The 15,451-nt window shown below is 31.6% G+C and overlaps 1 protein-coding gene across 1 annotated transcript; it reads left to right on the forward strand.

The window, feature by feature from the left end:
• The first annotated feature begins 3,536 nt into the window (after positions 1-3,536).
• Positions 3,537-10,199, forward strand: LOC107895345 (K(+) efflux antiporter 6). Its single transcript, XM_016820657.2, has 20 exons — positions 3,537-4,094; positions 4,615-4,661; positions 4,745-4,803; positions 4,956-5,034; positions 5,113-5,174; positions 5,267-5,342; positions 5,448-5,522; positions 6,124-6,195; positions 6,293-6,376; positions 6,790-6,858; positions 7,045-7,122; positions 7,260-7,348; positions 7,755-7,851; positions 7,984-8,037; positions 8,602-8,697; positions 8,816-9,004; positions 9,083-9,160; positions 9,280-9,324; positions 9,488-9,583; positions 9,663-10,199. Exons 1-20 carry the CDS (start codon positions 3,833-3,835, stop codon positions 9,744-9,746), a joined length of 1,791 nt encoding a protein of 596 aa, XP_016676146.1. The 5' UTR covers positions 3,537-3,832; the 3' UTR covers positions 9,747-10,199.
• The last annotated feature ends 5,252 nt before the right edge of the window (positions 10,200-15,451 follow it).

The following is a 15,451-nucleotide window of genomic DNA, read 5'->3' on the forward strand; positions in this document are numbered from 1 at the left end:
TTAAAATTTTAATTTTTCGCTGTGCAAGAAAACTGTTTTCAAACCAAGATTTTTCCAACATACCTTTCATTCCCATCACAACTAATTATTTTACCAAATCTATTTCATAGCATATCACCTATCCATCAATTAAGTTATTAAACATACATGCCTAATCCACTCAACAAGAACACCATTAGTAAAGATAATAGCCAACATATATGATATTCAAAATGCCAAAACATCGTCCAAAATATAACATTGTATAACCAAAAGACTCTTTTGGGTACATGTCATTAACTAAAAAAAGACATCACCAACTTTTTGAGTCGAGGATCGCAACTGGATGCTGATATTGACAAGCGTACAAGATTGAAACCTAACTTGCGCATGAAAAACAAAATTGTACGCTGAATATAACTCAGTGATATTTCTATAATTCGAATATTAAATCATATTATAAAACCTACAAAGCAATGAATTAAAGATCATAAGGTGCCTATGTCATTCAACTATTAAACTATGTTATTTTTTCATATATATACAACCATTTCATCATCTAATGCATTTATACCATAGTTGACATCACAACAAGTATGTTGTCACATTTCTATTTCAATTTTGAGTTTTCAATATCAATGATCATCATAATTCTTTATCTCAATTCATTTTGAATTTCATTATTTTGTTTTACATTTTCAACTCTCTATTAACCTTACTCAAACTCAAACGGATACGCAGATCCAACCAATCACATTAGTTTGGTGCTCAGTTCCTATCAGATAAATTCGAAATAGTAAGTTGTACCCAACGCTAGTCGGTACAACCGAAAAATAGGTGTGCCCAACACTCTTCGACACGTAGTCATAATTGAACTCTTCCTATCCTATGGCATGCCAATTTTACTCAACCCTGCCTGAACAATTAATAGGGTAAACATTTCTCAATTCCATTAATAAGTCAATATCTCAATTCAGTAACATTTTTCATTATCCAATCATCAGTACGTATATATATTGACATAATTCATTTCAATTCATATTCAACTTCACATTTACATCATTATACAATAATCTCAAATCTATTCAATTTAGTCCTTTCTGTAAACAACAAATCAATTCAAATCAATTCATTAATTTCAACTTACCTTATGATCTCACCAAGTAATACAATTCATAATTTCAACAATTCAAATGATTTCAGATTATAGAAACACAAATCGTAAAATCTGAACTATTCGTCGATAACTTTGTCTTTTCCATTTCTTTTTAAGGAATTCAGGTCGACATTAGCTACAGATTAACATAAGCACAAAAATTCATCAATATACAATCAAATTCACACTCAATTGCAAATTTATATAAATTTTACATTTTATTCAATTTAGTCCCTAAAACCGAGACTATCATAACTTTCAATCTAGAACTCATATTTTCAATTCTTTTGCACTATATTCCAAATAGGACTTCCCGTTTCTCATTTCTAACACAAATTTTGCAATTTATGCATTTTAGTCCATGTTACATGAAGCTATCAAATAATTTTACAATTTAGTCATTTTTCACTCCTAAGCTTAAAATCTATCAATTTAATGCCTAAAACTTCAAAAATTCATCAATGACATCATTCTAAAACTTTAACAGTTTTGAAAAGTAACACATAGTTCAGCTAGATTAAGCTCCCGAGATTTTAAAAACATAAAAATTATAATAAAATGTCTAAATTACACTAACTAATTTAAAGCTTGAAATCTTAGAACCCTAGGTCGATTTTCACACTTCTTCTTCTTTACAATTTGGCATGGATGAATGGAAATGAGATGAGCTCTCTTTTTCTATCCACTAAGTTTGTTTGTTAAACTTTAAATCATTTTACGATTATTTATTAAATTACCCTTTTAGTCCTTCATAAATCCCATAGCTAGCTACGGTTCACCATCCTTAATAATGGTCATGGTCTAATTGCTAACTTGATCCTTATCCCATGTTTTTAATTACCACTTCTTTGGCAATTTGAACTTTTACTACTTTTAGAATTTAGTCCTTGTATCATAATTAATTACTAATTTGGCAAAATCACCAACTCAAAATTCCATTCACCTATAATTTACCTCCGTAAATATTTTACGGTTTACGAAAACGGAGTCTTGAAACCGTATTTTTTGATACCATTTGACTTTCGGGTTGTTACAACAATCAATCATCAATTCGACTAACAAAAAACCTAGTCTTTCATGCATGAATAAAGCATGTAGAGGTACACTATCACTACATCCAAGAAAAAGTACTTAACAATGAGATTGAAATGAAGCATATTAGTAGGGAATAACAAGTCACTGATTTGTTTATCAAAGGACTCAGCGAACCCAAGCTTGAAGAATTTCACAAACAACTCGGGATGGCCTTAAGGGCGATAGTAAATGAGAGAATTCGTTGAGGGGGAGTGTTGAAGTCATCTACTTCTCTCCCTCTCACTCGATCTTTCTATTTGTTTCTAGAGAAATTTAAAGTTTATCATCATCCTTAATCAAACTTATCTTTTAAGCTTATCCATATTAATCAATTTAATTAAAATAATAATATGTGCATGTATCTAGTTAAACCGACTAGGATAAACCAATATAGGAAAACTATAAATAGGCTAACATTTTTCATTTGTTGCATACATGAGTTGAGAATAAATAGTGAGCTATAAGCTCTCTTTAGAGTTTTGTTATGTTACATTTTTAGGCATCCAAGCTAGTTTTGTTTTCCTTTCAACTTAATCCCTTCGGTGGAGTGTGCCTCGTATTTTCGGACACTTTTAAGGCCTTATCGCAACTTGTATCGAGACAAGGACTTCAATATCGCAACACCAAAGTTAGCTGGTGATGTCACGACAAGAAGCTTCCCAACGTTACGATGATGGACAACGTTGTGACGATGCGAATGAGGACGTGTCGATGTGTTTCCCGCAAACACTGGGTTTCTTCTCCTAGTTAACCTCTACTATCTTTTCCAGTCGAACTCTGATTAGTCTAGCGATATTTTAGTCATGTTAGCCCACGAATTTCAGCCTATAAACGGGGCCTTAGTAACCCTAAAATTGATATTCTTCATATCTTTATCACATTAAATTTAAAGAGAAGATTAAGAGAGAGCTCTAAGAGATTTTCGTGTTTTAGCGGGAGAGCTTTATTTTTGGAGTTTAGGGTTTGTTTTTAGTTATCTCTATTTTGTACTCTTTCAGATTATTTGCTCATCTAGTGAAGTCTTGTTTGTCCATGGTTGTTTATCCTCTTCATTGGAGGTATTTTTCCACGTAAATATTTATGTCTAATTTTCTCTATTTCATTCTTATTCGTTGTTTATACAGATTGATCCCAATAACTCCCTTATTTTATTTAAATTATTTTATATTTGATACCTCGCTTCAACACAGGTTGCGGAAGCCCTGGCTTTGAGGAGAGCTTTGTACTGGTTGCAAGATAATTGTTGTCAATTAAATGGTGTTGAATAAAAAAATTTAAAAAAAAATGGAAACTTAATAACTTGCGGACAATATTATATTTTCGAAATCTTTGTAGCCTTAATTAATTACGACAAGTTGACTCCTGACCCGATCTGATGCTTTGTACTTACTTTACACCCTTTTTCTGTTTACCTTTTCTTTTTCCCAGTCTTTCTACATCTACTTCAACACCGTTTCCCCTCTGTTGCTTTTCTGTATATATAAATAATTTTTTCAATTTCAATCATTCACAGCCAAAAATCTCTCTTCATAGTTCTCTATTTCCAATAATTAATCGGACACACACACACACACAAAAAGAGAACTCTTCAAGTTCTTAACCTCCCCCGGCCGCCGTTTCCAAATGTTGAGAAAATCGAACTCCTCCGTTGAAATCCTTACTTTCTGTTTCTTCGTTTCTCTTTTTTGTTTGGCTTCCTTTTCACTCGCTCAGCGACAACAAGAACAACAACTCGCTGAACCGGATCGGTTCGACGATGACGACGAGGGAGGAAACGGCACCGTTTCGAATGCTTCTTCCATAGCTAAACCGAAGGACGGTACATTTGCCGCTATTATCGATCGTGCTCTAGAGAAGGAGTTCACTGAGAACGAACAAAATGAAGGTTTGTTTCTTGTTCTTTTTTTCTCCCTCTGGTTTTGCTTAGATTAGGGTTTAGATTTCAAATCCATGAATCAAAGGCTTAGCAGTGAAGTATACAACTTAGTCATACATTATACTTGTTTACTTCAACTTTGCTTGTTCTTTATATGCTGTAGCAATTAATTCTTGTTATTTTTATTTATTTTCTAAGGTTTTTAAGCGGGATCTATTGGTAGGTTATGGTTTTTGTTATCAATGGATGGTTTATAAGATCTTAAAGATTTAATAATAGTTTGTTTGCGTAAATTCCTGGAAATAGATTTGCTAATAGTTTCTTCTTTAAATTACAATTGTCAATTATGCTATAAATTCATCCTCATTTGCAGTGGATTATTCAACTTTGAAGGGGAAAAAATCAATGTTTGAAAGGTTTCTAAAAATGTTTAGCTCAAAATTAGACTGCCAGTATTTCCTTAACGGTATAAGCCCGATGGAAATTCAATTTCTGACTTTTTATCATGTTTCCTTTCTGTTGGTGGCAGTAAATGATGATGCTGGAAGTTTCAACAACAGTGTAGTAGAAAAGAAGGTTGGTGGTACTTATTCTTTTGAAAACTTTTCAGTTGGGAAAACTTGCTAGCTTATTCTTTTTCCTATGTGTATGCTTATCAGGCTGTTTTGGAAACCGTGGCCAGAGTGAAGACAAAGAAAAATGATACAAAAGAGGAAAAGTATGTGCTTCTCCTTACTTTAGCGTGTTTATAGAAGAGCATAATTTTGTATTTTGATGATCAAAAGTTTTGAACTATTCATACCATATCTTCTTCATAACTGCTTAGAGACATGTAGTAGTTTCCTCATGCCTTTTGCATCCTCCTTTTAGATCATTTCAACTCCATGACGTATTTAATCTAGAGAATGATAACAGAGCTGAAGATACACCTATGTTGATAGATCGGAAGGTTAGATTGGTTAATTTAAAACTTCACCTGGTGATATATTCCCATATTTAAAAATCTGAGATGCTGGCTTATTTTCAGGACAATGTCTTCATCATTTCTAATTTTAAATCAAAATATCCAGTGTTACAACTAGACTTAAGGTAACCCTTTTATTATCTTCATTTCATCAAAGTTGCTTTTTACATTCATCTAATAGGCTAATGTATTTTTTTTTTGTGCTTATGCTCTGCAGACTAATATCAGATTTGGTAGTTGTCATTGTCTCTGCAACTTGTGGTGGCATTGCATTTGCTTGTGCTGGACAACCGGTCTGATTGTATTGATATAAGCCTATATATTCTTTGTCTTTAAGCCCCTCTAGAGTGTCTTGGATTACTAATTTCCTATATGTTTTCTTGTTACATATTTTACAGGTCATTACTGGATATTTGTTAGCAGGATCTCTTATTGGACCTGGGGGTTTTAACTTTGTCAGTGAAATGGTGCAAGTATGTTGTATATTTCATTAAAAAAAATTTACCATCAACATTTATAGCTTATTTATTAAACCCTTTGTAACTGCTCTGAATGATGGTTTCTTGATCATAATGCTATTGTTCACTCTTTTTCATGGAGCCTTATTATGAAAAATGAGTGTTGTTTCTAATTTGTGTTCCTTCATCTCATTTAATCTAGTTATTATGATTATTTTAGAGTTCATCTGAAGCCTAAAACAAACCACAGCTCTTAGTGATTTGTTTGTTCTGAAATCTATGTCTTTTATCTCTTTAAAAGTTTTAATTCATTCATTCTCTTTTTCTTTTTTTAAATGAGTATATTGTATTACAATTGGTGGTTTGGTGCCAATATCAAACTAGGGCAATAAATAAAAATAAAAATAAACATTGGCAATGGTTTAAGTACCAGTAAGTAATATGGTCTATTGGACTCTGTTATACCATTGCTAGCAACTGAAATTGAATAATTTATATGCTAGGTTTGTGATGCCATTTCATAACAGGCTGTTTAGTTTTAACATGTTTGTTGGTTATTCATATATGTTACCAAGATTTAATAGTTCATATTTTTTCTTTCATTTGAATCATGCAGGTTGAAACAGTAGCTCAATTTGGTGTGATTTTTCTTCTTTTTGCATTGGGCCTAGAGTTTTCCATTGCAAAGGTTGGATTATGCCTCTGAACCTTTTATTTTCTATTTATGTGATACTCTCTACATCAATCTTCATAGCATTTCTCTAACTTCATCCATTTTATTTTAGCTTCGAGTTGTTCGAGCAGTTGCTGTCCTAGGAGGGCTACTCCAGATAGTTCTATTTATGTGCCTCTGTGGAATTACAGCCTCAGTATGTCTATTAATTTTGATACATTCTATGTAGGTTTTGGTCCATTAATCCTTATTAAATGGTGTCATCACCTTCACCTGAATCTGAGGACACTGAGGTTCTACAAGTTACATTTAAATTAGTCACATGAGAAAGAATTTTTGTCTATATTAGATTAGCATCATTTTAGATTACATCTGGGTCATAAAGAGGTTTCTTGCTGTTTTGCTGTTGAAATCTTCAATATTTCCTACTTGCCTTCAAATCCAATTTTGGTTTGCTTTTGTTTTTATGGTATGTTTTTTTTCTGAATTTGGTTAAGGTACATGCTTTGTCCCAACATGTTATCTTTCTTTTTTTCTTATAATTATGGACCATTTTATGCCACAATTGTAATGCTGAATCCTGCAGTTTTAATTGGATGTTGTTTGCAGTTATGTGGCGGTAGACTCTCAGAGGGTGTATTTGTTGGTGTATTTCTTTCAATGTCTTCAACAGCTGTGGTAAAGTTCAGTGCAAAACTTTTATAGACACTTACAGCACCTACAAACATTCATACTTGCATTCATATATAAGCACTCATATGCATGCGTATCACTTGAGTTTAGACACCTTCACACTCCTTGTAGAGACCTTTATCTTTGTTTAGTAACTTATTATAATGTTGTTTTTCTATTTTTCAATGGCAGGTGCTTAAATTTTTAATGGAGAAGAATTCTAACAACATGCTTCACGGCCAAGTCATCATTGGCACTCTTATTCTGCAAGTATTGATTCCTTCACCCCACAGTTGTTTTCAAAGTTCTGTTTTGTTTTTCAGATTCTGTTTATGCCTTCTTGCTGTCAACTCAATTACCTGAACTTTTTATTACACTGGTGTCCTTAGAAGTTTTGAACTTTGCAGGACTGTGCTGTGGGATTGCTATTTGCGTTGCTTCCAGTTCTTGTTGGAACATCTGGCATTTTTCAAGGAGTAATATCCATGACTAAACTGTACGGGAAAAACTTGCAGAAGTCTCACATTCCAATTTTCATCTGGATTACAGGATAAATAGCACTCCTTTTTTAGATGCCATTAAAAGGAGATATTTGATTAAGGAATAGGCTTAACTTTAATGTGCTTTGTTAGTATTCATGATCTATTTCACCTAAAACTAGAAAGATTGATCATGCTTCAGTTCAAATATATACCACTTAGTCACACATAATTTTGATCAGATCAAAAGTCGTACATATTATTCTGGTGCCTTGTGCTTGTGATTGTATAAGAAGTAGAAAGTGGAGTTTGGATTAGGATAAGACCATAAGTTCTTGTTTTCCCTCGTTATCATTTTCTCCATTCATGGCTTTGTTTGTTGGTATTGAGTTAATTCTTAACGCCAAATATTATGTTATCCAGGTTGGTCATGTTGGCTACTTTTTTGGGTGTTTTGTCGATATTGTCCCGTACAGGCCTTCCTTGGTTGCTCAAACTGATGATAAGTCTCTCATCACAGGTACATATTTATATCTACAGATAGAATTGCATACTGGTTTTCTTTTTCTACTATATGTTATGAAAACAGGCTTATGTGAGAGTGAGATTGTTGTTCTGATATGATTTGTTTAATTACTTCTTATATGTGCAGACAGATGAACTTTATCAACTGGCATCTGTGGCGTTCTGCTTACTTGTAGCCTGGGTATGTTTCTTTTTTCCTCTTGGCTTGTCTTCTTTTTACTCTGACGTTGTCAGGCAACCTGTTATTTTGTATGCAATATCATGAGAAATACCCCCTTTGTAACAAATCTAGTGTTTGTTTTATCTGTAAAGATGTATCCATACCATTTTCCATTCTTTTGTGATGCGTAAACCTCTGACAAGCAGGGCTAGTAATGAAGCCTAACGTTCTGGTTTTTAAATACTCTCAACTGTCCTTACAGATCTAAAAATAGAAAAGCTTTTATGTAATAAATTGTGTTTTGATAGCTGCTTGTGATTCAAAGAGTAGAAGTACATAACTTTACCTTCATACAAGTGGTGTAATTGGTACTTTAGAATGTATTTAATTGATATTTGCTTGTATACCATACGAATAATTTTTAGATTTCTGCTGATACATACGTGCACAACTGGTAAAAGAGAAAGAAACTGTGCAGTTTCTGATCTGAATTGTTTGTTACATTGTTGCTATAATTTAAGCCAGTCAGATGTCTGCACATTTTTTTGGGGGGAACTTCTATTTAATTGATAGTGTAATTTTCAGTGTAGTGACAAGCTGGGGCTGAGCTTAGAATTGGGTTCATTTGCTGCCGGAGTGATGATATCAACAACTGATCTTGCTCAACACACACTTGAACAAGTTAAGATTATGCTTTACACAATTCATTATCTCATGTTAGTGCATTCAGTTTTAATCGACGGTATTATCAGCTTATCGTTGTAGTATTCCCACAATTGAAGCTAGTTTCTCTGTGCAGATCGAACCCATTCGGAATTTTTTCGCTGCTCTCTTCCTTGCCAGCATAGGGATGCTGATCCATGTTCATTTTCTCTGGAACCATGTTGATATCTTGCTTGCATCTGTTATATTGGTTATCACCATAAAAACAATAATAATTGCCTTGGTTGTCAAGGGTTTTGGCTACAACAACAAGACTTCACTGCTTGTAAGCTTTATTTTATGTATACTTGATTATGTATTGCATTTGAATTTTGAAGTAACTCAAGTTCTTTTGCTTGTGCAGGTCGGGATGTCTCTTGCACAGATTGGAGAATTTGCTTTTGTCCTTCTAAGCCGTGCTTCTAATATCCATCTTGTTGAGGTCAGTGCTACTACGGAGTTTATTGTACTTTGGCAAGATGGGTGTACCAATACATCCCTAGTTAAGAATAGTTTTTGGCTTTACAATCTCCTTCATAACTGAAACCTCGAGCTTTCCAGGGGAAACTGTACCTGCTACTGCTAGGGACAACAGCACTTAGTCTGGTATGATTGATTCTTGGCTCGATCATAATCTTTCAACTGTGGTTTTTTTTGTGGTAAAATAGTGATAGCGTTTCAGCTTAGAAAAATGAAAAATGTATGCAAATGCAGCTATGGTTATTTTTGTAGTAAAATAGTGATGGGGTTTCAACTTTCATATCCCCAGGTGACAAGTCCTCTATTGTTCAAACTAATCCCTGCGTTACTTCATCTCGGGGTGCTCTTACGATGGTTCTCCCCTGAGAGAGAAAGTTCCATTGAGGTAATAATTACTAGTTTCATGTGTGTTAAGGATCACATTTGACTTGCATCGGTAAAACTTAAATAGATTTGTTTTCCAGGTTGGAATTAAAGGAGATAACCTCCGTTCAGACAGCGGAAAGCATCGCATTACTTTGATGGTGCAAGAACCCCATGATTCCTGATTAATACCATGTAAGTAAACTAATCGAGAAGAAAAATCTCCATTACATGTTTGATCGGCCATGTTTTTGTGATGCTGCAGATGAAGTTAATGATGTCGTGAAACACACTTTGCTTCCTGTTTTTGTTTTGGTTTACTAACCCTACTATATTTGATTAACAAATTGCATTGTTCCTCTTAAAAAGATGCCAACAGCATGAGGTAACCTCTAGCTGTTGAAGCAATGCCTTGTAATCTTTCATTTCTAACTGTTTTTACACGTTTGGTTTGGCTGTATCTAGTGGTTCTCATACTTTCATTTTTTATTTTTTCAAACATGGCATTTTGAAAATATAAGTTTATTATATGTAGTTTTTTTTTTAAATGGTAAGTGTATTATATACAGTTGAATTGCCAGATTGATTCATAAATTGAATACATCATCTAGAAGTTTAGCTTTCAACTTCTTGTTTTACCACTTGTGTTGTTATTTTGTGCTGCCCCACTTCCCAGACCAAATTTTGATGACAAAATATGATGGCCCAACTAATTAACCTTTTTTAATAACTACGTAAATAATCAATCCAAAGCAAGAAACAATTGTTTAAATATAAGGGGTGATATTTCCCATTGATGAAGTCCATCTGGGTACCTCCTACATCTTCTCATGTAAAGGGTAAATACTCAAATTTAGCTGGTCAAAAGTAATATTTTTCAGAATGGTTCATTAATGATTTAATTTTTTGGGTAAACTATAATGAGTCAATTATGGGTTCTTGTTTGGTCATTCAATTATGAAAACCTAAACCTACAAAGTGGTGATTCAATTATTAATAAATTTTTTAATCATTTAATTATAAAAAGTTATAAAATATCATTTAATTATTTAATTTTGTCATTTTTAGTCATCCAATTATTTTAGATTTTTTGGTGTGTTGATAAGAAAAGGATAAAATTGAATAGTTAGGTGATTATTTTGTAACTTTTTTAGTTAGATAATTAAAAAAGACAGAAAAAAAATCATAGTTGAGTGACATCTATTATAACTTACCTTAATTTTTTAAAATAATTTTCTAATATCCTATATTATGTTTTAAATAATGTTTTTTTAAATAATATTAAATTCAATTTTCGTGTTTTATTTTAAGTAGTTAATGTTCATTTAAATTTGTAGTACAAGCTAAGGTGAATTGTGAAAAAGCTTTTATTTAACACTTTCTTCTGTGGGAAGAACACTTTTTTCATTTTGAAAATTTTGATCTTTAAATGAGCTAGGCAATATAAGCTTTTAGCCAAAATAATACAAAAAGTGGGCAAATAAAATAGCATTCATCATAGGGTTATTTCATAGTATTATATTTTCTCTAACTCATTTTACATTTTCTTGTTGGTCTAATTCTAATCTTTCCAGCAAAGTCTTTACTATGATTGGCGTTGATCGATCAACATCAACTTTTTTTTTCCACTCTCACATTAGATATACCTGTCTTGATCACATGTATAATATATACACTCACATTTGATTTAACAATTGATTTACCGATAAAAAAGCTTTCAGTAAAAACTTCAAAAAAAAAATTAATTGAGTAATTATAAAAAAATACATTTAATTGAACCTGTAATGATCTAAAAAAAAAAATTGACCCATTCTATTAATGAAACCAACCAGTCGACCGATTTGACTGTTAACTTCACTGACGTGGCTAACAAAGGCCATCAGAAGCTGTCACGTTTGTAAAATTATTTTCTTTTCAATTTTTTTCAAAAAATATTTTTTTATAAAAATAAAAAAATATTTTTTTAAATAATTAAAATGTGCATATAGAATGAATCTAGACAAATGATTATCCGGATTCCTTTTAGATGAGTGCAAAACTAAAAAGGAACTTCAAAATTTATAAAAAGTTATTAAAATTTTTAAAAAATATATAAAAATTTCAAATGTGTAAAAACTCAAAAAAACTTATTATTCTCTCTAAAATTGAAATATTATGATCTTTGTTGTTGTTAACGGTTACAAGCTTGTTTAAGTGTTAATATAGAAGTGATTAATTGTATAATTATCAGTAATGAAATTTTATTAACTACTTGTATGAAGAATTAATAACGTTGAATTTTTTTGGGTAAATTTGACATTAAAAAAATTGTAACTGAGAAAAAGTAATTAATTAATGTTGTGCAACATAATTGAATCTTTATCAATGGTTGTAGGAAGCAAATGGAAGCCTTGCACTAAGTTTTTCAGGTTAAAATTCTTATACCCACCCAAATAAATATTGATTCTCCAATTTACATTCTACTTAAATTCTATCTCTATAATTTATTTCTAAAAATATGAAATTTATAATTAGTTAATTTATAATTAGTTAATACTGATAATTAAAATTTTAAGATTTTACTAATTAAATGTGGGTATTATTAAGTTATTACAGGTGCATTTATCATTGTTTCACTGTTAATCAAGCTAATTGTTAATAGAGATTGACTTTATTAATAACAATTCTACTAGAGTTAGTTGGTGAAAAATGGCAAATTATTTTTTTGGTTTCTTAATGTATCTATTAGAGCGAGCCTAGTGGCTAATTTCACATGTTCTATAAGCACATTAAAGGGGTAAATGTTAATCACAAGTTTTAAAACTACTCCATATTTAGGGTAATGATCAAACCCTTAATCACTGGTTAATGTTGGAGAGACCATTGTTATCTCACCTAATTCTTGTGGTTGGAAAAATGCAAATTATATCAAAGATATATCATTTGTTAATAGAGATTGACTTCATTAATAATAATTTTTTTTGATTTTTTGCACATTTTAAATCTTTATATATATGTTAGGATTTTTTAAATATTTTTTTTACAATTTTTGAGTCTTTTTAATTTTGCACTCATCCAAAATGAGTCTAGATAACCATTTGTCCAGATTTATTCTATGCACATTTTAATTATTTAAAAAAAGATTTTATTTTTTTAAAAATACTTTTTAAAAAAATTGAAAAAAAAATTCTTTTTACTGATGTGACATGCCGCAACAGCATACTGCCACATGGCAACCTTTGGTGGCCTCCGTCAGCCATGTTAATGAAGCTAATGGTCAAACTAGTCAATTGACAGTTTTCGTTAACGGAAAGAGTCAACTGATTTTTTTGGGGCCACTAAAGGCTCAATTGGGTGCACTATTTTCATAAAAGCTGTATTGATTTTTTAATTTTTTATTGAGGAATTTTGTACTCTTAAGCTTTGACAATCTAGTATTCTATTAATAAAAAAAAATCCAATCTCCCTTAAGGAAAACTTGCCCTTTTTCTTTTTTTTTTTCTTCTTTCATTAGGTTGCAATGAATGGAGTCAATTGAGACATTTTGGACAAATTTTCATCAATTCAAAGACAAAGCAGCATATGCACATTTCAAAGTAGTTTGGAAGTTGTTTTATAGATTTTGGAAGTTGGTTACGAGCTCGGGGATCGTCATAGAAGTCTATCACACTATCGACCATCTTTGGTATTTTATAAATTTGAATTTGAACTTATGACATGTATAGTCTAATTAATATGTTTGATATTAGGATATGTAAATATGAGCCATGCGAAAATGGCTTATTTATTTTGGTTAAGCTTGGTTTTATTTGTTTTTGGTTAAATACTTGATGTGTTTAATTTTGGGATATATATATATTTAAGCCATGAAAAAAACAATGGCTTAATTAAGAAATCAATGTTCATGTATGTTTGGTTGTGATTTCATTTCTTAATGGGTTATGTTTTATGATATTCATGCTTGTGATGTTTGGCTTGTGATTCGGCAATAAGGTAAGTATGTCAATAGAGTTAGATTATTTCATATGTTAGTTGAATGGTATATGAATGTGATACATGTGATAAATAATTATGTTTTATAGTAATGACAATCGGACAAATGATGATATAGATATGGACTATGATTTTTGAGCTAATCATGTTTCAGCACTTATACTTATATTCGTGATAAATTTGTTTGAGATGATGCTTAAATGGTACTTGGATGCTTTGAAAGTTTGATTCGGTTTGTTTAGTAAAAGAAACTTATGCTTAAAATGATGCTAATGGAATAGGTGTTCCAGAAGTTTAATATTTGTGACCAAAATGGTAAGGGTTATATAACTAAATTAGATGGTAAGATTGGGAAATTTTACTAAGGAAAATATGTTTTGCTAAAATTCGGATATTATATATATGTATATATGTGTGTATATAGCGTTTTGGTTATTGATTGAATATGGTTAATACTTTGGTAGTCAAACAAAAAGTATATAATTGTAGTAGTTTTATAAGTTGATTTGTGCCGGATATGATATGATCAAAAAGACTTGTTTTATGATTTGTTTGAGTTAAAATTTTGTAAGTACAAATTTATGAAATAAAATTATTTATTAGCGATAATATGTGCACCTGCTATTGTTATATAATGATATGTTTGATAAATTGCTTATGAAATATGTGACTAGTTGTATGTTCGGTACGTGTTATAAACGATTCGTTAAGAGATCATGTTTGCTTTAAGATTCAAAATATGAATGGCATAAGTAATTTGATATGATTAATCTATCAAGTACGAAATGTATTGCATGTCTATTCCAAGTTGTGTCTAGTCCGGTGATACCTCGTGACCCCATTCCGGCAATGGATACGGGTTAAGGGGTGTTACTATTTCTCTTCTCTAATATGGCACCAAAGTTACATTTCTTTCACCAGGCTGTGAAGGTACTTGTTTGGCAATAAGCAATGGATATAGAAATTCGCACTTTGAAAAATCAATATACTTGGATTGTAGTGCCTTTCCCAGAAGGCAAGCATCCTATTGGCATATTTAAAGCAAGATTAGTAACACAAGGATTTACTTAAAAGGAGGGTGTTGATTGCATTGAAACTTTCTCTCTTGTTGCAAAGAGGCTTCTTTTAAGGGGGTTTTTAGCTTTGGTAATAGTGGATGATTGACACTTACTTCAGCTCGACATTGATAATGCTTTCCTTAATGGAATGTTGGATGACGAGGTCTACGTGAAACTTTCTCTAAGTCTTACATGTAAATTCTAGAAATCGCTCTATGGCCTTAAATAAGGCTCACGAAAATAGTTTGATACTCTTTCTATTTTCATTTTACAACTTGGTTTTCATCAATCTTTTTGAATCCACTCTCTTCACCAAAGGCTCATGCAAGTATTTTGTTGCTCAATTAATTTATGTCAATGATATTATTTTGGTTGGAAAAGATTTCTTTTTGTTAACTATTGTTAGAGCTTCTCTTCAACAATATTTTATGCTAAAAGATCTTTGTTCTGTAAAGTTTTTCCTTGGTTTTGAAGTTGGCTGTAATTCTTCTAGTATTTCTTTATCTCAGAGGCATAAAACTTTGCAATTACTTGAATATACTAGACTTCTTAGAGCAAAACCTATGGATTTGCCCATGGTTCCTTCATTTAAGTTGTCTAAGGATATTGGAGATCCTTTTCCTAACCCCACAAGGTACAAGAAATTGGTGGGTGGCTCCTTTACCTCCTAATACGAGGCCTAATATTACCTTTGTTGTTTATTGTCTAAGTCAATTTGTCTCTGATCCTTATACTTATCATCTCAAAGTAGTGTATCATCTTCTTGCTTACCTCAAGCAATATAACATTTAGCTTAATAAGAATGCAAAATTATTTTAAGAATAAGGAAATAGCCCAATGGTTAAAAGAAAAATGAGAAA

This window comes from Gossypium hirsutum, chromosome D06 (genome assembly GCF_007990345.1).
Source record: "Gossypium hirsutum isolate 1008001.06 chromosome D06, Gossypium_hirsutum_v2.1, whole genome shotgun sequence".
Classification (NCBI taxonomy): Eukaryota; Viridiplantae; Streptophyta; class Magnoliopsida; order Malvales; family Malvaceae; genus Gossypium; species Gossypium hirsutum.